The following is a 22946-nucleotide window of genomic DNA, read 5'->3' as shown; positions in this document are numbered from 1 at the left end:
TAACAAGTGTGTGACCGGAGTCACTTTGGGTAGGGGGCCCATGGAACCCATCTCACTTTGGAGAGGTGGGGAGACCCCTGTCTCAGCTCCCCATATCCCTCTGTGTAAGTCACCCTGTGCCTGTTAGGGGTACAGGGTGATCTGTCCTAATATTGGGGTGGGGGGTTGTGGATTTTTTTAATGCCATATGGTTGCATCCGATTGTTCTATTTTGTGTCTCTTGTTGCTAAGTGTAGATTGCCCCGCCTTGTGTCATTATGCAGGGAGGGGGGATTGCCCCCTGAGTGTATAAAAAGTCAGTTCAAGTTTCAAATAAAGAGTTCCATGTTTAGACAGATTGGTGTCGTCTAGTCTTGTATGGTCGGCTGTGGTGTCAGTGGTCGGTGTTCAGACAGATTGATATCGTCTAGTCTTGTATGGTCGGCTGTGGTGTCAGTGGTCGGTGTTCAGACAGATTGATGTCGTCTAGTCTTGTATGGTCGGCTGTGGTGTCAGTGGTCGGTGTTCAGACAGATTGATGTCGTCTTGTCTTGCATGGTCAGCTGTGGTGTCTGTGGTTGGTGTTCTGACGGGGAAGCGGTATTACAACAGAAGTACCCAAATGCAGACTGGGTCGGTTCCATTACAAAGTTCATTGCACTCCAACAGCATTCATCATCTATATAAAGATCATTGATTCCACTTACACCGTATCTTTGTTTTACTATCTTAAAGCGAAGTTCCAGCTGATAAAAAAAAATAAAAGTCAGCAGCTACAAAAACTGTATCTGCTGACTTGTAAAATACATCCACTTACCTGTCCCTCGGTCCATGGGTGTTCTCACCGCTATAGGTTTCACCGGCTGTCTTCTCTCCCTGGCACCGGCATCTTCAGTGTGGGCACCCGGCTGGGACAGCTTGCGGCTTCACAGTCGGGTGCCCGCTGTGCATGTGCGAGAAGCTCTGCACCTTGTGAATGGCCACGTTGTCTTTTGGGACCTGTCACGTGTCCCACTACGGGGGGGGGGGACAACTTCCACTTCCGATCGCAGTGTAAGTGGGAGCGGGTACCTGTCAAATTCAGGTGCCCGCTCCCCAAAGGTGTCAATCCTTAATGTGGAATGAGGACAAAGGCTTAAAGTGGAACTTCAAAAGCTCCATGGAAAAAACAGCACTGTGGTGGTAGTAATATAAAAACTCAATTAGGGGGAGTACCTTTATTGGAATAAACAATGGAACATAAAACACTTAAAGCGGAGTTCCACTCACCCGGCCAAAAAATAAACGGTAATCGGCCATTTTATCGGAGACTGACCAGCCGAGGGCCGGCCTTAAAGGGGGATGGGATTGAGTGGCAGGGACAGAGCGGACGGCTCGTCCCACCTGTGGGTCATGTAACAATTACAGCAATTAAGACAGGGAAAAGAACTTATAAAACACCCTCAAAATTGACAATGGACTCGTTGGTAATGATGAAAGCTTTTTAACCAGACATATGATCACAAAGTGACCTGAATTATTGTGACATGATTGTACAGAGAATTATAACCAAAGATGTGCAATTTAGGAATTGGTGAATCCCCAAGTATGTGACAACTAGAGATGAGCGAATCGAACCAGGCGAACCGGAATTCGATACGAATTTCAGGAAAAATTTGATTCGCGTCGAATCCGAATATTTGCCTACTTCGGGTGCGCGAATCGGATTTTTCCCGATCAGCCGGCAAAAGTGTCCCTGCAGAGAGCTCCGCTATTTCTGACAGTTCTCTGACAGTTCCTTCACATGTACAGCGGTTGAAACATTGTATCTATTTGTTTCCATTTAGGATACAGATGTTTTTATTCGGAAACAGATACAATGTTTCAACCGCTGTATGGAGGGAATGTCACAGAACTGTCAGAAATAGCGGAGCTCTGCAGATACACTTAGCGGAGCTCTGCAGATACACTTTTTGCCGGCTTGGAATTCTTCTTATTTTCATCCTACTTCTTCTTCTTCTTCTTCTTCATCCTCATCCTCAGAAGAAGAGGATGAGGATGAGGATGAAGAAGAAGAAGTAGGATGAAAATAAGAAGAATTCCAAGCCGGCAAAAAGTGTATCTGCAGAGCTCCGCTAAGTGTATCTGCAGAGCTCCGCTAAGAAATAGCGGAGCTCTGCAGATACACTTTTTGCCGGCTTGGAATTCTCCTTCTTCTCATCCTTCTTCTTCTTCTCATCCTTCTTCTTCTTCTCATCCTTCTTCTTCTTCTCATCCTTCTCCTTCTCATCCTTCTCCTTCTTCTCATCCTTCTTCTTCTTCTCATCCTTCTCCTTCTTCTCATCCTTCTTCTTCTCATCCTTCTCCTTCTTCTCATCCTTCTTCTCATCCTTCTCCTTCTTCTCATCCTTCTTCTCATCCTTCTCCTTCTTCTCATCCTTCTCCTTCTTCTCATCCTTCTCCTTCTTCTCATCCTTCTCCTTCTTCTCATCCTTCTCCTTCTCCTTCTTCTCATCCTTCTCCTTCTCCTTCTTCTCATCCTTCTCCTTCTCCTTCTTCTCATCCTTCTCCTTCTTCTCATCCTTCTCCTTCTCCTTCTTCTCATCCTTCTCCTTCTTCTCATCCTTCTCCTTCTTCTCATCCTTCTTCTCATCCTTCTCCTTCTTCTCATCCTTCTTCTCATCCTTCTCCTTCTTCTCATCCTTCTCCTTCTTCTCATCCTTCTCCTTCTTCTCATCCTTCTTCTCATCTTTCTCCTTCTTCTCATCCTTCTTCTCATCCTTCTCCTTCTTCTCATCCTTCTCATCCTTCTCCTTCTTCTCATCCTTCTTCTCATCCTTCTTCTCATCCTTCTTCTCATCCTTCTCCTTCTTCTCATCCTTCTCCTTCTTCTCATCCTTCTCCTTCTTCTCATCCTTCTCCTTCTTCTCATCCTTCTCCTTCTCCTTCTTCTCATCCTTCTTCTCATCCTTCTCCTTCTCCTTCTTCTCATCCTTCTTCTCATCCTTCTCCTTCTTCTCATCCTTCTTCTCATCCTTCTCCTTCTTCTCATCCTTCTCCTTCTTCTCATCCTTCTTCTCATCCTTCTTCTTCTCATCCTTCTTCTCATCCTTCTTCTCATCCTTCTTCTCATCCTTCTCCTTCTTCTCATCCTTCTCCTTCTTCTCATCCTTCTCCTTCTCCTTCTTCTCATCCTTCTCCTTCTCCATCTTCTCATCCTTCTCCTCATCCTTCTCCTTCTCCTTCTTCTCATCCTTCTCCTTCTTCTCATCCTTCTCCTTCTCCTTCTTCTCATCCTTCTCCTTCTTCTCATCCTTCTCCTTCTCCTTCTTCTCATCCTTCTCCTTCTCCTTCTTCTCATCCTTCTCCTTCTCCTTCTTCTCATCCTTCTCCTTCTCCTTCTCCTTCTTCTCATCCTTCTTCTCATCCTTCTTCTCATCCTTCTCCTTCTTCTCATCCTTCTCCTTCTTCTCATCCTTCTCCTTCTCCTTCTTCTCATCCTTCTCCTTCTTCTCATCCTTCTCCTTCTCCTTCTTCTCATCCTTCTCCTTCTCCATCTTCTCATCCTTCTCCTCATCCTTCTCCTTCTCCTTCTCCTTCTTCTCATCCTTCTCCTTCTTCTCATCCTTCTCCTTCTCCTTCTTCTCATCCTTCTCCTTCTCCTTCTTCTCATCCTTCTCCTTCTCCTTCTTCTCATCCTTCTCCTTCTCCTTCTCCTTCCTCATCTCCAAGGGCATTTAAATTAAAGGTACAGTGTTCTGCACTAATTTAAAGGCTCTCTGAAGCCTAGAAACCCTTTTTATAAGTTAACTTCGTAGCGAATAAATCCGCATCGAATCGAATTTCTTCCTGAAATTCGGCGAATCAGCCGAATCGAATTTTTGAATAATTCGCTCATCTCTAGTGACAACATCTAAAATTCACACGTAAATAATGTTAAAATTGGACAATAAAATATACAGTGAGGAACAGAAGTATTTGAACCCCCTGCGATTCTGCAAGTTCTCCCACTTCTCCATCATGGAGGGTCTGACATTCACATTGGAGGGGATTCCCACTCTGAGGACAGAATTCAGGAATTCACATTGTATGATTTGTAAAGAATGTATTTGTCTCGCACGGCTGAACAGAAGTATTTGAACCCCTGAGAAGATCCGTGTTAATATTTGGTACAGAAGCCTTTGTCTGCAATTACAGAGGTCAGACGTTTCCTGTAGTCCTTGGCCAGGTTTGCACTGCAACAGGGATTTTGGCCGACTCCTCCACACCGATCTCCTATAGATCTGTCAGGTTTCGGGGCTGTCGCTGAGCAACACGGAGTTTCAGCTCCCTGCAAAGATGTTCTATTGGATTTAGGTGTGGAGACTGGCTAGGCCACTCCAGAACCTTGATATGCTTCTTACGGAGCCACTCCTTGGTTCTCCTGGCTGTGTGCTTCGGGTCGTTGTCATGTTGGAAGACCCAGCCACGACCCGTCTTCAATGCTCTGACTGAGGGAAGGAGGTTGTTGCTCAAAATCTCACAATAAATGGCCCCATTCATCCTCTCCTTAATACAGTGCAGTTGTCCTTTCCCCTTCACAGAAAAGCACCCCAAAGCATGATGTTACCACCCCCATGCTTCACAGTAGGGATGGTGTTCTTGGGATGCAACTCACCCTTTTTCCTACAAACATGACGAGTGAAGTTTAGACCAAAAAGTGACCACATGACTTTCTCCCATGCCTCCTCTGGATCATCCAGATGGTCATTGGCAAACTTCAGAGGGGCCTGGACATGTGATGACTTGAGCAGGGGAACCTTCCGTGCAATGCATGATTGGAAACCATGACGGCGTAGTGTTCTACCAACAGTGACCTTTGAAACTGTGGTCCCAGCTCTCTTCATGTCATTGAGCAGCTCCTCCCTTGTAGTTCTGGGCTGATTCCTCACCTTTCTTATCATCAGTGATACCCCACGAGGTGACATCTTGCATGGAGCCCCAGTCCGAGGGAGACTGACAGTCATCTGTAGCCTCTTCCATTTTCTAACAATTGCCCCAACAGTTGATCTATTTTCACCAAGCTGCTTGGCAATTGCCCCATAGCCCTTTCCAGCCTTGTGTAGATCCACAATTTTGTCTCTGGTGTCTTCTGACAGCTCTTTGGTCTTGCCCATGGTAGTAGTTGGCGTCTGACTGACTGTGGGGTGGACAGGTGTCTTTAAAGAGCTCAGACAGGTGCTACTAAGTGAGATGAATGAGTGGAGTAGAGGGGGGCTTTATAAAGACGCAGTAACAGGTCTTTGAGAGCCAGAATTCTTGCTGTTTCTTAGGTGTTCAAATACTTCTGTTCAGCCGTGCGAGACAAATACATTCTTTACAAATCATACAATGTGATCTCCTGAATTCTGTCCTCAGAGTGGGAATCCCCTGCAATGTGAATGTCAGACCCTCCATGATGGAGAAGTGGGAGAACTTGCAGAATCGCAGGGGTTTCACATACTTCTGTTCCTCACTGTCTATATATATATATAATTAATACAGAATTAAGAAATTAATTTAAAAGATAATTAAAAAAAGATATACAGTGCAGGAAATGTGTATTTTCTCCCCTGCTGATGGTGAATGTTCGCCCCTCACACAGAAATGATCGGTCTAACAATGGAATGTTCGGTGTAACACTGAGAGACAGAATACAACAACAAATTCAGCAGAAATGCGTCTAACAAATGATGACGGATCTGCATGTTCATGAGGGAAAGAAGGATTTGATCCCCTTCATAAAACATGACTTAGTACTTGGTGGCAAATCCTTTGTTGGCAATCACAGAGGTCAGACGTTTCCTGGAGTTGGCCCCCAGGTTCGCACACATCTCAGGAGGGATTTTGGCCCACTCCTCTTGGTAGATCCTCTCCAAGTCATTAAGGTTTGGTGGCTGATGTATGGCAACTCGAACTTTTAGCTCCCTCCACAGATTTTCAATCGGATGAAGGTCTGGAGACTGGCTAGGCCACTCCAGGATCTTAATGCGCTTCTTCTTGAGCCGCTCCTTTGTTGCCTTGGCTGTGTGTTTTGGGTCATTGTCATGCTGGAATGCCCATCCATGACCCATTTTCAATGCCCTGGCTGAGGGAAGAAGGTTCTCATCCACGATTTGACAGTACATTTCCCCGTCCATCGTCCCTTTGACGCTGTGCAGTTGTCCTGTCCCCTTAGCAGAAAAACACCCCCAAAGCAGAATGTTTCCACCACCATGTTTCACAGGTCTACCATCTTGTCCCTGACATCCTTGGACAGCTCTTTGGTCTTTGCCATGGTGGAGAGTTTGGAATCTGATGGTTTGATGGCTCCTGTGGACAGGTGTCTTTTATACAGGTAACACAATCAGATTAGCAGCACTCCCTTTAAGAGACTGCTTCTAATCTCAGCTTGTTACCCGTATGAGAGACACCTGGGAGCCAGAAATCCTGCTGAATGATAGGGGATCAAATCCTTCTTTCCCTCATGAACATGCAGATCAGTCATCATTTGTTAGACGCATTTCTGCTGAATTTGTTGTTGTATTCTGTCTCTGTGTTACAATACACGGAACATTCGAATTTTAGACCGATCATTTCTTTGTGAGTGGGCGAACATTCAACATCAGCAGGGGATCAAATATGCATTTCCTTCACTATATATATATATATATATATATATATATGTAACTGAAAACACATAAAAAGAAGTAGATGGATCAAGTATGAATTATGAGAGCAAATGACATTGGATCATTACTTGAGGACAGATGGTAAAAAATATACATCATGCATAATTACATAAACATTAAGATAGGATATTACATTAAAATGTCAGGTATGATGCTGTATATAAAATGTATAAGATAACTAATCTCCAAGAAGCAATACAATATTATGAGGCTAGAATTAACAAGCCGGAGGTCTCGTATAGGGTCTGATATACCCAATGAGATGTATGGTCATCTGAATACAATACAGTGTAATGGAACGGGGAGGGGGGGGGGGCAAGAAGTGTCCAAAAAAAGGACTGCTGGTAATAAGTTCTTATGTAATGCTATGGACTTCTAAATCTTCATTTAGACCATTGGGCGCCATAGAGCCCAACTCGTATATCCAAAAAGTCTCTCTCTTACACAAGAGGGCCGACCTCTCCTTGTCTGTGAGGGTCCCTTTCATTATACATTTGATGGCCAATACTTCTAAAAGGCTGACACCTTTGTGGTGATGATGTAACAAATGTCTGGGTACACAATGTTTGTTGCATCCTTCCTTGATGAGTCTCCTGTGTTCACTGACTCGTTTGTGCAGGGGGCGTACGGTACGACCCACATACAGCAGTTTGCAGGGACAAGTACGGACGTACACCACATGATCAGTGGCACAGGCAATACATTGTACCCTTGGAATCAGTGATGTGCGATCTGCCACGGGTAATAAACTGACAGGTCAAACAGCCCCTTTTCTTACATTTATAAATACCGATTCTATTGTCAAACAAAGAGCACATTTTGTCTTTATTGTGATTGGTCAATGATAATTTACTTGGGGCTAAGATGTTCTTTAACCCCTTCCCGTCTGGCCCATGTACATAAACAGCCTCCCCGCCCCCTGCTTGTGAGCGTTTCCACGCAGCACCGCGATCCAGTGCCCGCTGTGTCCTTCGGACACAGCGCAACACCGATAGTTGTATGGGACCTCTTGCAGCCAGAGAGAAGGAGAAATTATGCTTTACACCCATAAAGGCTGTATCAGTGTTAAAAAAACTAAACAAAATCTTCATCACCCCCCACAAGTAGTACAGTGTCACTATGGTGACACTGTACTGCTAGGGTGATGGTAAAAAAACATTTTGAAAAATTATCATTTTTGATTATAAACTGATTTGGGTTATTTTTTTTTTTTTTTTACTAAAAAGATAACTGAATACATTTTGGCCAAGATTTATGAAGAAAGATTATTTATTTGCAAAATTTTATAAGAAAAATACTTTTTTAAAAAATTTTTGGACTTTTTTATTTATATAACAAAAAAAAAAAAATCCCAGCGGTGAATAAATGCCACCAAAATAAAGTTTTATCTGTCTCAAAAAAATGCTAAAAAGTTCATATGGGTACAGTGTTGCATGACCGCGCAATTGTCATTCAAAGTGTAATAGCGCTGAAAGCTGAAAATTGGCCTGGACAGGAAGGGGGGGGGGGGAGTGTCCGGACTGGAAGTGGTTAAGGTACGTGCTCTCCTAAAGGTAACTTGGGGAGCACAGGAAAGGGGCGGAGCTAATCTGGGGTCCAGCAGGAAAAGGTGCCAGTGTTTGCATATAGTTTTGGTTATGTCTCGGTGTTTATCGGTAAAGCCTGTGACTTCACTGTGTTGGGTTGAGCTCGGGTATTAGTGCAAGAAGCTTCATTAGATCCACAGTATTTGTTGAAGGCTTCGTCAACCAGGGTGGGGGGGGGGGTAACCTTTTTCTAAAAACTTTGCTGACAACACAGCACCTTTTGTACGGTAATCTTCGAGCTCGGAACAATTTTTCCTCAACCTCAGACATTGACCACGGGGAATATTGTTTTTCCAGGCCGGGTGATGACAGCTGGAGTAGTGCAAGTATGAATTCCCTCCTGTGGGTTTATTTTAGTGGTCCATATCTGACTGTCTTCCGCTAATAAATTTAAATCTAAGAAAATGATCTAAGAAAAATCTAAGACAACAATGTTATGTGGGTCAAAGACAAAAGTGAAAGATAACCCAAACGTATTCGAGTTACAGTCATCAACAAATGATAAAAATACATCAAGATCGCCATCCCAGATAAGAAGGATATCGTCTATATATCTGCCAAAAAAAGACGATATGTTCGGCGAAGAGATTATCTGATCATATGAGCTGCTTCTCCCACAAATCCATTGTCAAATTGGCGTAACAGGGGGTGAAATTAGCACCCATAGCGGTGCCCTAAATTTGCAAATAAAATTGATCTAAGAAAGTAAAATAATTATGGTGCAGGCAAAAATCTGTGCAGTCTGTTATAAACCTGGCTTGGGTTGATGCCCGCTTCAAGGGACAGAAAGTGCTGGAGGGCAGAGATCCCTACTTGGTGGGGAATGGATGTGTACAGTGAGGATACATCCAATGAAGCCCAATTATAGCTTGAGGCCCAGGAATAGGAATAGTGTTTCAATACCTCTATAACGTAACCCGAGTCTCTGATAAAGGAAGGTAACTGGTTGACCAACGGCTGGAGGAAGAGATCTATATAAATGGATAGGTGTGACGGGAGTCACTTTGGGTGGGGGGCCCATGGAACCCAGCTCACTTTGGAGAGGTGGGGAGACCCCCGTCTCAGCTCCCCATATCCCTCTTATGTGTAAATCACCCTGTGCCTGTTAGGGGTACAGGGTGATCTGTCCTAATATTGGGGTGGGGGGTTATTGTTTGATGTTATGTGGCTCATTGTTCTATTGTTTGTCTTGCTTGGGAGAAAACTATTATGGGATGTATGTGTTTATGCGTATTAGCTTAGTGGGGGGTGTCTTCAGCGGCCCTCCCTCCTGATGGGACTGTCTGCTGGTGTGAAGTTTGAATACCTGTGTGTCTCTTTTGCTAAATGTAGATTGCCCCGCCCTGTGTCATTATGCAGGGAGGGGGGATTGCCCCCTGAGTGTATAAAAAGCCAGTTTGAATTTCAAATATAGAGTTCCATGTTCATACAGACTGGTGTCGTCTAGTCTCGTATGGTCAGCGGTGGTGTCTGTGGTCAGTGTTCAGACGGGGAAGTGGTATTATAACGGAAGTACCCAAGTGCAGTTTGGGTCGGTTCCGTTACAATAGGCCCCTGGTAAAGCTATCAGTGTTGGCCACAAAGACATGGAGGTGGGATGTGATAGCAGGAGGGGCCCTGATGGACAATGGTCCATGTGTGAGGTGGAGGTGTCGTTTAAGTTGGTCATGGGTCTAAAAATGGTATCTAGAGTAGCATGAGGGGGTTCAGAAATCTGTGCATGGCATTTACGTTTGGTATGATTCGCTGTGTGTTTGTTAGGCATTGCGAGGATAAAGCGGAACTTCCCCTTTTGGGTGGAGCTCCGCTTTAAGCCCCAATGTAGGGAATGAAGTTACAACCCCTGAAATGTGTTGGATTTGCAAACCACCTATAATTGGAGCAAACTTATCTTTGGACTTAAATATGACATTCTGGTACTTTAATTGCTCGTTCTTCCAGGATCCTGAGCTCCTCCTACATATTGTACAGAAGTGTTTCTTCCCCTTTCTTGTTCAGTCTGCCATCCTGAACTCATACCCCACTCACCGGTGAATTTAGCGCAGCGGAGGGATATGGCTTCTCTGTTCTTCATGCTCCTGTGGAAATCATTCAGCAACTGTTGCTGGAACAGAACCACTTTCACCGTCTGAAGAGAACAGACTGATGTAGATTTGATGAACTCCACCAAACCATCCAGGATTGAGTCGGCCGCTGTGGAGGCGGCTAATCCCCCCGCACCTGTATCAAGGAGACGAAATGTTCACCATAGATATCTACTGACCACAAAATGTAACTTTTGCTTCATTAAACATAAAAGTAAAGGACATTACTCAGAGGGACCTGACCTCCGGAGGCTCTGCTGTACAAAGCTGATGGTGTATGAAGCTCCTTCTGCTTCCTTCCACACGGACGTTCCGATCCGGTCCAAAGTGGACAGAAGCGTTAACTCTCCAGTGCCTCGAGGGAGCCAATGTCAGGGGAAGGCCAGGGAATCAGGTGTGTGAATGACCTATGGATAACGTTCCGGAGATGCAACCCTCCTCAGATGGGGAGATCAACGAACTGGAAGAAAGCACACAGGTGGTGCAAACACCTAGCGCATTACCCAAGGTTTATGAAAAAGTATAAAAAGACAAAAATATATATATATATATATATATATATATACTCACAAACATAGTGCATATATAGAGCCTATAAGGCCACAGAGATGGCAGAGTGTCTGACTGGTGGTGCGTTCGGCCTGCTGACGCATTTCAGGGAGGAGCTATTAGCTCTGAGAAAAGGGATTCATCCCCGAAATACGTCAGCAGGCCGACCGCAACACCAGCCGGACACTCTGCCATCTCCATGGCCTTATAGGCTCTATATATGCGCTATGTTTGTGAGTATATATATATATATATTTTTTTTTTTTTTTTGTCTTTTTATACTTTTTCATAAACCTTGGATAATGCGCCACCTGTATGCTTTCTTCCAGTTCTGATCGGGCCTGCCTGCCCGCTTTTTAAGGGGACCCAATCGGTACCTCTGTTCTCCTCTATGGAGCGGCAGGTGTAAACAGACAGGCAGGGGAGGATTGACAACTCATGGGGCCCCTGGGCAATAGGGGATCATGGGGCCCCTGTGTCCTTGCCCAAACTCAAAAAGCCTATGAAAAAGGTACCAGGGGCATCTCATGGGGCTCCCTACTGACCCCGGGCCCTCGGGCAGTGCCCGAGTTTCCAAATGGTCAGTCCGCCCCTGCAGACAGGTGTCCGTTTACACCCGCCGACATCCCATGCGAGTCGCAAAAAAGGGCCGGATGAGGATCCAATTCCCCTTCTGTCTGTTGGATCGTTTCAGATGGAAACAGATAGGCGGTCCGTTTCCACCCGACCGCCCATTGAAGCCAGCAGCCTGTGTCTGTGTCCGCTTGCTCAGCAGAGATGATCCCCCCACTGAGCGAGTGGATACACTACCAGGTCCGCCCCGTGTGAAAGGACCCTGAAGCACAATTCCAAGAGGCTGGTAGAACTAGTTGACTACTTACAAAGTACATGGAGCATTACAGCCGTTCTAAAGCTGGCGTTGTTTTCTTTATAGAATCACCGCGCTGAAAAGTGATATGTTACGAATGCTAAGGAAGAAAGTCTCCTGTGCTCCACCACTCCCAACCGAAGCACTTCACAAGCGAGCACCTCCTCACATACTACTGCATCCCCACCTACAATATCTAAACGCACACTGTAACGGAACCGGAACCCAGACCGCACTGAGTTTTTCCGTTATAGCACAACTTCCCCTGTCCGAACACCATCCACGGACCACACCCTTGAAATTCCTCAGGAAAATAGACAGCACCCAGCTCTTAAGACAGAAAGCCAACTCCTCTTTATTTTACACAAAACATGTTTTATACAGAGGGCGGGGAAACACATCCAGGAACAGGAAATACATCATCAGCCCGCCCTCTCAGTGGGAAGGGCTACAGTATAGGCAGGAAACACCTCATCACCCCTCCCCATCCAACTAGACACAGAACAATGGGATGCAGCCATGTGGCAAAGGACATTGACCAACCCCCACACCAATACACAAACAGTACATCCCATAATAGTTGGCTGGACAGGGAGACACAGCACCATGGGGGGGGGGAGCACATGGCAGGGACAAAGGAACACACACTATACTGGGACATTCACACCCTGTACCCCTTAACAGGCACAGGGTGGGTTAAACATAATGAGGGGGACATGAGCTGACCAAGCGGTCCCCCCACCCCCAAAAGTCACTCCTGTCACACACACCAAATGCTCTAATACCTGTAGAAACATTGATAAATAAGGTGATCTTTTTTCAAACCAGGAAAATGTGGTTATCTGCACAAATAATAGATACAAATAAAGTGCTCATCAATATTGTAAAACGTATAACAATTCATATAAATAAAGTGCAAAAGTGCTCCAAAACAAAAACAAATATCCAATAAATACACTCCTAGTGTTGTAGATTCTCCCTGAGATTGATACCACCATTCCAGCGCTGCAAGCAAAATATACTTGTAATGAATATTGTAACGGAACCGGACCCCGACTGCACTGGGGTATTTCCGTTAGACTCCCGCTTCCCTGTCCGAACACAGATCCACGGACACCACCGCTGACCATACTAAACTAGACGAGACCAGACTTGAAATAATTCAGGAAATAGACTACTTTATTTTAAAACCGACACAAGATACAAACATTCAAGGGAACCACCCCCCCTCCCTCCCTGCATTATGACACAGGGCGGGGCAAACCAAATCTAGCAACCAGAGACACATCAGCAGACACCCCCCACCAAGCCAATACACAAACACATACATCCCATAATAGTTTGCTCCCAAGCAAGACACACAATAGAACAATGGGATGCACCACATGGGATTAAAAAATCCACAACCCCCCACCTCACCTATACATGTCTACACAATATCAGGACATCTCACCCTGTACCCTAACCTAACCTCCTCCTTTGCGCTCACACAGTACACTCAATCCTACACCCACATTGATGGGAACACCCTGGACCTCGTCTTCTCCCACCTCTGTACCCTCAACCAGTTCACTAACACCCCCTTCCCTCTCTCCGACCACTACCTCCTCACGTTCTCTGTCTCCCCTTCCCCTAACTCTCCCCCCCCCCAAAGCACCAAACCATCACCAGCCACAACCTCCGCAACCTGAACCCGGCCCCCCTCCACTCGGCTGCCGATCGCCTACACAACAGCATCCTTCCACTGTCATGTCCTGACCTAGCCACCACCACGTACAACGACTCACTGTCAGCTGCCTCTCTGGCACTGCTAACCACACACAACATCAAACCTAGACCCCTTCAACTATGGCAGAACGACCATACTAAATGCCTCAAACGTCGCAGTCGCAGTCGCGCGCTGGAGAGACTATGGCGCAAAACCAGATCCCCTCGTGCGTTCTTCCTCTACAAATCTGCCTTCCTCACTTACACCTCCTCCCTCCATGCCACCAAGCAGGCCTACTTCGTAACCCTCATCAACACCCTCTCCTCCTGCCCTCGCCGGCTCTTCTCCACCTTCAACTCCCTGCTCTCCCCCCTCCTTCACTCAGTACCTCACTCACCGCCCACGAGATTGCCAATCATTTCCACAACAAGATTGACGCAATCCATAAGCACATAGTCAACTCGCAATCTACCTCCCCACCTAGCCTCCCCCCCATCACCCCCTCATCTCTCCCCTCCTCTGACCTCACAACCGCACTGCCCCCACCACACCCCCCACCAGGCCCTGCTTACCGTAACCCCCCCCCCAGCACTGTACTCCTTCACCCCCGCTACCACTGAGGAAGTCACCAGGGTCTTCTCAGAAGCCCGCCTCACTACCTGCCCCCTGGACCCTATCCCCTCTCATCTCCTCCGGTCACCCCCCTCTTCCCTCATCTGCTCCCTCACCCACATCTTCAATCTCTCCCTCTCTACTGACACATTCCCCTCCCCCCTAAAGCATGCGCACTTCACCCCCATACTCAAAACGCCCTCCCTGGACCCCACTGACCCAAACAACCTCAGACCCATCTCCCTGCTGCCACTCACTTCCAAGCTCCTTGAGCGCTTAGTCTACGATCGCCTAAGTGCCCACCTAACTGACAACAACCTCCTTGATCCACTACAGTCCGGCTTCCGTCCCCTACACTCCACCGAAACCGCCCTCCTCAAAATTACTAACGACCTACTAACCGCCAAAGCCAAAGGCGACTACTCTGTCCTCCTTCTCCTCGACCTTTCCGCGGCCTTCGACACAGTTGACCACCCCCTCCTCCTTAATAAACTACTCTCCCTCGGCATCAGAGACACCGCTCTCTCCTGGTTCTCCTCTTACCTATCCCGAAGCTCCTTCAGCTTTTCCAAAATGGTGCCACCTCCCCTTCCTTCCCCCTCTCTGTTGGGGTCCCCCAAGGCTCTGTCCTTGGACCCCTTCTCTTCTCCATCTACACCTCCTCCCTTGGCAAACTCATACACTCCCATGGCTTCAACTATCACCTCTACGCTGATGATACTCAAATCTACCTATCCACCCCTCACCTCACCCCCACAGTCTCCGCCTGCATCACTCACCTCCTAAACAACATCTCAGACTGGATGTCGCTCCATTTCCTCAAGCTTAACCTCTCCAAAACCGAGCTCCTCGTCTTTCCCCCTGCCCACGCCCCCCCTATCCTATCCATCACTGCCAACAACACCACCATCAATCCCGCCCAGCAAGCCAAAGTCCTTGGCGTCATTCTGGACTCAAACCTTTCCTTTCAGCCTCATGTCAAATCACTTACAAACACATGCAGGCTCCACCTCCGCAACATCGCCAAAATACGCACCTTCCTTACCCCAGACACCACTAAACTACTAGTACACTCCCTGATTATCTCACGCCTCGACTACTGCAACTCCCTCCTCACCGGCCTACCCCAGTGCAGGCTCTCCCAGCTTCAGACCATCCTAAACTCAGCGGCTAGACTCATCCACCTCACCAACCGCTCCACCTCTGCCACCCCCCTCTGCCTATCCCTCCACTGGCTCCCGATTACCCAACGCATCAAATTCAAACTACTAACTCTGACCTACAAAGCCATTCACAACACTGCCCCTAACTACCTCACCGACCTGATTCCCAAGTACCACCCTTCCCGTACCCTTCGCTCTTCACAGGACCTCCTTCTATCTTGCTCCCTGGTCTCCACCTCCCACGCAAGACTGCAAGACTTCTCCAGGTCCTCCCCCATCCTCTGGAACTCACTAACCCAATTCATCAGACTGTCACCTTCCCTCCTCACCTTCAGGCGCTCCCTGAAAACCCACCTCTTCAGGGAAGCCTACCCCACCCTCACCTAACAGCCGTTCTCCTTCATTCCTCCTACCACTCCATCCCCCACAGCCACTTCTAGAGTCACTTGCTCATCAGACAGAAGAGGAAACAGACAAAGTTCCAGTCAGAGAAGCTCTATGGAGGCAGAGAAGGCCAAATAGGTATTTAATGCACTTGTGTGTTCCTCTGTTGTTTAACAGTGCAGGTAGATCTGTGTGTAAAATCTGTTGTGTGTGTTTACTTGTAGTTCCACAGAAACAAGTCATTGTAGAGTAATCGTAAACGAAATTAAACCACTGTAATATGAATCGAATCAAGCCACTGTAAGATAAATGAAACAAGCCATTGTAAGCCGTGTTATATGAAGAAGATTGAAGTTATTAAAGAGGTTAACTAAAGTATTCGGTGTGCTCTTTACACCTCCTGCATCCATAGAGCGGCATTGGAGGAATTCAGTCTAATCAAACAAAGAAACAGCAATGGCATCATTTTTCCAATGCCACAGCGCACAAGGCACTACATAGTGCTGCGCCTGCCACAGGTGGGGGTTGTGGATTGTTTGGTGTTATGTGATGCATCCCATTGTTCTATTGTGTGTCTTGCTTGGGAGCAAACTATTATGGGATGCATGTATTTGTGTACTGGCTTGGTGGGGGGTGTCTGCTGCCTGTTTCTTGTTGCTAGATTTGGTTTGCCCCGCCCTGTGTCATTATGCAGGGAGGGGAGAATTGTTCCCTTGACTGTATATATCTTGTGTCTGTGTTAAAATAAAGGATTCTATTTCCTGGTTTTCGTTCAAGAGTGGTGTCCGTGGATCTGTGTTCGGACAGGGAAGCGGGAGTCTAACGGAAATATCCTAGTGCAGTCGGGGTCCGGTTCCATTACAGATGACTTGATTATCTGGTAAACACTATAGTGACCCTAATTGTTATCTATAGTAATGACAAGTGAAGTCTTTTCATGTAAGATCAAAAGTGTTTTGTCAGCCAATCAGAAACCCCTCCTGTACACTGTATTTCAAGGGAAGTTATTTTGGCTGGGAGAGGAGCTTCTTCTAGGAAGGCCCAGAGTAAAAAGAAAAGAAGACCTGAAAGAAGGGCTGGCTTGACAGGGGTTAAAGGGGGTTGGGATGGGCAGAGTCATATTAGCGTAAGGGGGAGTTAAAATAGTTAAGGAAGGAGTGGGGGGAGCCACAGGGGGTGGTCTTACAGGGTGCGGCAGGGGTTTTCATAGGGCAAACTTCCCTCCTGCCCGTTGTTTGATGGTTTGTCTTGCTGATGGTTGTGCCATATTGGTGCTGGGGGACATCCAGCGGGGTGCAAGGTCCTTGTTGGTTAATGTGGGCACAAGAAAAGGCATTTTGTAGGAACCCATCTGAGGTACGGCTTCCAGTTGTTCTGGTGGGAGTATCTGCGGTGGTGGTGTCTCCGAGTCGGTGATGGTGTGGCTGGAGGCCTAGTTAAGCAGGACGCAGATATTCGTTTTTCTTGATGCCTAGTGGGACATTGAAAGAATGTTTGTTTATACTGTGTTTTCTGTTATTTAAAAATTTTTATTTATTGATGGTTGTAATAAAAGGCCGGTTTTGGTCCATTAACTCCATCTGTTGTCAGTGTGGTTACTTAGGTTAAATATGGGGGGGTAGGTGTTGGTTAAGTGGCACTTACAAGCCATCTTTAGTCCCCTGGTCATATCATTAATATGGGAACACAGGTATAGGTCATAACTCCCATTATTGCACGCATGGAAGCCTCACCTCTGTGCATATTACAGATCGGACATATGATGGACGGTGTAGGATCTCCATGCTTGATATGAAGGATCTTAAATGGGACTCTGAGTGCTGTTTGTTCGTTGTAATATCTAGAAGTATTCATCTGCCTTGTCTTGACTAGTGTATAAGAGATATGCTAGTTAAGACCCCCAACACCACCGTCTCTCTCTCTCTCTCTCTCTCTCTCTCTCTCTCTCTCTCACACATACACCCTTACATACCAATAAAGTAAAACCAAAACACCGTTGGAGTAAAATGGCCAACACGGCCTTTTCTTAACAATTCAACTTTAATACACAAAAACATTCCTTAAAACAGAAACATACAGGAGAAGTTGTTGGTCTTCAAATGCACCAAACAAAACCGATATCCCCTGAGGAACCTTAACCATATTATTAATACTAAGCCTCCAGCTGCAACACACCAGCTCGGAGACCAAACGCACCATCTGCAGTGCAGAACCCACCTTCCAGTTAAACCTTGGTTAAACGGAATGCACCCGGCACACCATACCACCGATGGGTCCCAACCATTAGCTTTAGCTTAAAAGTATGTGTCACCTCCAAAGAAGACCAACAACCGCCACAGCATGCTAGATAAGCCCTTACCCATGCGTGCCACGCCACACCCGAACAGCATGCTGGAAGCCATCCTGCAAACCCAGGGACCATAAATCTGTCCCCACGGCATTCAGATGCATACCATCACCACGAAGGTACCGCCAAGTATCAACTTCCAACTCCCAATGCTGAACAACCAGCCCAGATAACAAACCTACCCACCTCCCGATTAACTTTGATTTGGGCCTTGTTAAGCCGCCCCACCGATCTAGCCAAACGCCAAGAAGTGCGGGCAATCATGTCGGTCCACACAACAATCGTGTCCGGAAATTGCCTCCGCAACTGAAGAAAATCCAATTTGACATCCCAGAACAGCGCCTGCATGGACCTAACGCCCAAATCGTTGCTGCCCACATGGAGCAATAGCACATCAGGTGGCCGGTCCAGACGAGCAAAACAATGCATCTCAGGGAGCACATGACCCCACAACATACCAGGCACGCCAATCCAGCGGACGCAGGCCGACTGCTGAGACAACCCAAGTCGCCTGCAATTAGGCCTCAAGTCAGCCCCGTCTGCCGCCTGAGGGGCAGAGGCCGCACCACCATCCAGAACGGATACAACGGATGCTGCCAAAGGGGCAAACCCACCCCCCAACAAATTCCGCGAAGCAGAACAAACAGAAAAAGAAGAACAAGAAACATTAAACTCACCAGGCTGCCCAGGAGAGGTCCCATCAGCCGCAGGTCCGGACTCCACCGCCGCCGATCACCACACCCGCCTCAGATACAGACAGCTCGCCCTCAGACCGGTCCACCTCTCTTCGCAGGTAGGGCAGCCTCCCAGTTCCAGGAGCCACAGATCCCGCTGGTCTGTGCCGCTCACGACTCCACCTCTCGGCACCAGACCCACCCATCGAAGTCCCAGATCTCCGTCCAGCCACGCGCCTAGCTGCTCTCCGCCCAGCTCTGCTCCATCTCTGACTTCCCAGCCGAGGCACCCGACACTCCTGGGAGACCGCAGGAGGGGATAGCACAGCGGCTGCAGCCAAACGTCTCCCTTGCCGTGCCTCCTCCCTGACTGGCACCTCATCAGCAGAGGAGCCGTTGCCATGCCGACGACTCTGCCAAGCACGCGGGGGGAGGGACTACTACCATGAGGCCCTCCCCCTGCCGAGCTCCGCCATGGATGGGGATTCAGCCAAGTCATGTTGCCAGCAGAGGCAGGAGAGCACCCTGCTGGCAGCCCTAGAGGGTCCCAAACGGGGCTCCCAGGTTGGCACCGCACTCTGGGGGAGGAGCCCGGACTGAATCGCTCCGGATACCGTAACCTACGAGCGTGTGGGCACTCCCGCCCCCCTGCTGCCGACCCCAATCCCAGGTCACCCAGGAAAGCAGAGACCCGACTCTGCAGCCAGGCAGTGCCCTGGGAAGCATCAGCCCCTCCAGATCCACCATGCCATTTATGGAAGTCCCGGGCACCACAGCTCCTCGATCTCCTGTAGAAGCTCGCTCCACTGCTGCCATCTCCTGGATTGAATAGGATGACCCCCCACAACCACCCCCAAAGGTGCCGAAGACCCCACCCTGCATTCCAGTCAATTAGGTAACCTGTCCATTTTCTAACTCCCACCTATTTTTCTCTTAACCCTTTCCTGTCTTTCCTAACCCCTCTTAACCTAGTCATGTCTGCCCTGCGCTATTTTATTTTTCTTGCTTTCCGCTACGGGCAATTCATCTCTCTGACAAAAGAACTGTTGTATTATTAATATAAGACAACATATTGGTGCCGTCCAAGTGACCAGAAGAGCATTTTCGGATTCAGTAACAGAATTCGGTGATGACAACAGTCCTGTGAGGTGGACCGTGAAGCTGTGCTGTGACTCAAAAGTCTGGTGGTGACTTAAAGGGTCTGATTCACAAATTGTACCCCAGAATTATTATCTGGAGGCTGGAAAACTGAAAAAAAAGGGACTGTGCTGTGTACCAGAAGAAGAATTCAATGATCCTATGAGGTGGCAGAAGACCGTGAAGGCCCAAGAAGGACCTGGAGAAGATCATAAGTCTAGGAGCCCAAGCAGTTAGTGAGTGTACCTTGTTCCTTATTAACAGATGGGTGTTTTGTTTATTAATTGTTCTATGGATAGTTACTTTTGTTGAGAGTATAAGTGCATTTTTTTCTTTTTTTTGTATTGGGTGTTAAAGTGTATTGTGCAACAAGCAGCAGTGTTTGGTGGCATTACTCTTGCTTTGGTGACCTTGTGCTGAGTATATTTGTGTATCTCAAAAATGGAGGGAATTTTGGAAAAGGTTGCCCAAGTAAAGGACACTGAGGCTATTGTTCAAGGTATACAAGGACCTGCTGACCCGTGGTGGGAGGCACACAAATGGGTGAATGAAAAGATTTGTGGAAAAAAGCTCAATACACATAAGGTGAAGTATGTTCTCATTTCTGCTGCCGGCTGGACAGGAGGGCAATACAAAACTGTTTTTCAGCAGAAGCAAAAATTGGAAGGTGAGGTGGAGTTTTTAAAAGCTGAAGAGCTGAAGTTGAAAATGTGAAAATTCTCGCCCAGCACGCTGCTGTGTTTAACGCAGACAGTAAGCATATTACTAATGAAAATATAAAATGATGCAATGAGATGATGTTTGTGAAAGAATGTTGGGGGAATGCCCAGTGTGCTATATGGGAGATAGGCTCTGAATGTGCGAAGGTTGACCATTGTCAATGTGTAGCAGAGATAATGTCTCTACAGAAGCAGAGTGTTGGTGTTGCTGCAAGTAAGGTCTACGATGGATGATTGGACAATGGTTTTGTAGCTGTTGAGACTGACTCGGGCTTGGAAATAGAGAATGGGTCTGACTGTAATAGCAATGCAGTGGCAGTGACCACATCTAGTGAGTCTATTGGTGGTGAATGTTCCTCAGACAATGAGAGTGTGAGGTCTCGGGATTCCAGCCATTGTAATGTGTCTCAGTCGTCATGTGCTCAGAGAAGGGCTTATTCAGGGAAGCCAGTTCTGAGATGTTTTGCTTGTGAAAGGTTGGGGCCCATCGCACGATATTGCTTTAATGGTAATAGTAGTAAGCAAAGGAAATCTTGGTACCCCAAAACTGCACCAACATGCAAAGAAGTTTACTCTGCAAGGTGGGGCAGTTCTCCCAGGCATGGAGGCCACAGTAGCCAAAGCCAAGTCTCTTTTAAGACCCAAATAACGAGGTTACAATCTGAGAATAGTCAGCTAAAGCAAGAAAGACTTCAGTTTATGGATCAACGGAAAGAGCTGAAAATGGAGGTGTCTTCATATACGCAAAGATACTACACTGGGATGGACCACCATTTTGTTGATAGTCCATAGACAGTTGGATGAGTTGGACGTGTGGGATGAGTTTTTCCAATTACAGTTCTTTGGCATGCATTAAGATTTAGCTATACCTATAACACTGCCACCTCCCCCTCCCTCTCTGTCGGAGTCCCCCAAGGCTCTGTCCTCGGACCCCTCCTCTTCTCTATCTATACCTCCTCCCTTGGCAAACTAATATACTCCCATGGCTTCAATTACTACCTCTATGCCGACGACACACAAATTTACCTCTCCACCCCCCACCTCACCCCCTCACTCTCCGCCCGCATCGTCCACCTCCTAAACAACATATCAGACTGGGTGTCGCTCCATTTCCTCGAACTTAACCTGTCCAAAACCGAGCTCCTGGTCTTCCCCCCAACCCACGCCCCACCATCCTCTCCATCACTACTAACAACGCCACCATCACTCCCCCCCCACATGCCAAAGTCCTGGGTGTCACCCTGGACTCCCACCTCTCCTTCCTACCCCACATCCAATTACTATCAAGATCATGCAGGCTCCACCTCTGCAACATCTCCAGGATATGTACATTCCTCACCCCAGACACTACCAAACAACTCGTACACTCCCTCATCATCTCACACCTGGACTACTGCAACTCCCTCCACTGGCCTACCCAAATGAATGCTATCCCCACTCCAGTCGATCCTGAACTCAGCGGCGAGACTCATCCACCTCACCAACCGCTCCACATCCGCCACCCCCCTCTTCCAATCCATTCACTGGCTCCTGATTGCCCAACGCATCAAATTCAAACTGCTAACCCTGACCTACAAAGCCATTCACAATGCCGCCCCAAACTACATAACTGACCTGATACCCAAATACTACCCTACCCATGCCCTTCGCTCCTCACAGGACCTCCTACTCTCTAGCTCCCTGGTCTCCTCCTCCCACACCCGATTGCAGGATTTCTCCAGGACCTCCCCCATCCTCTGGAATTCCCTACCCCAATCCATCAGACTGTCACCTACCCTCATCACCTTCAGGTGCACCCTGAAGACCCACTTCTTCAGCGAAGCCTACCTCACCCTCACCTAACATCTGACCTCCTCCACTCCTTCCACCACTTAATCCCCCACAGCCATTTCCTCCTGTACCACTCTCCCCTCCCTCCTAGATTGTAAGCTCGAAAGAGCAGGGCCCTCGAACCCCTCGTGTATTGTATTGTTACTGTTTTGTCTCATGTTCTGTCCACCTTGCTATTGTACAGCGCTGAGCAAAACCCTTTGGAGCTATATAAATACTGTATAATAATAATAATAATAATAATAATTTAGCTACTGCTCTCAGAGATTTGGCCTCAGTATTTGGAACATTAATGGAAGACCTTGGCATATTTTTATGTTTCCAAGGACAAGCCTTCATGATTTAGTTTTATTTAAAGTCAGGTGGGAAATAAATTCCAAATTGTTTTTGTAGTTTGTATAGTTTCAGCCACCTGAAATACAGTTGCCTAAAGGTTGCCATTGACATGGGTGGGTATAGGATTATAACTTTTTTTTTTTTTTTTTTAATGGTTGAACTGGATGGACTTTTGTCTTTTTCAGCCAGACTAACTATGGAACTATGTAAGGGAGGGAGACTGCTAGCAGCTCCATCCATGTATGTAAAGAGAAAAACCTGTTTTTCAACATTGTGTACAGTGAAGGAAATAATAGCACAGA

The 22946-nt window shown here is 47.2% G+C and overlaps 1 protein-coding gene across 1 annotated transcript in view; it reads right to left on the bottom strand.

The window, feature by feature from the left end:
• Positions 1–22946, bottom strand: part of LOC149443803 (protein mono-ADP-ribosyltransferase PARP15-like) — a 148616-nt gene that overhangs the window by 68943 nt on the left and 56727 nt on the right. Inside the window, exon 7 of the mRNA XM_089655261.1 lies at positions 10262–10453. Coding sequence (XP_089511387.1) covers positions 10262–10453 — 192 coding nt within the window. The remainder of the gene's footprint in view (positions 1–10261; positions 10454–22946) is intronic.

This window comes from Staurois parvus, unplaced genomic scaffold, assembly GCF_062004578.1.
Source record: "Staurois parvus isolate SC_StPar_1 unplaced genomic scaffold, SC_StPar_1.0 ptg000831l, whole genome shotgun sequence".
In the NCBI taxonomy this organism is placed as follows: Eukaryota; Metazoa; Chordata; class Amphibia; order Anura; family Ranidae; genus Staurois; species Staurois parvus.
This window is presented reverse-complemented; position numbering and strand designations above follow the sequence as displayed.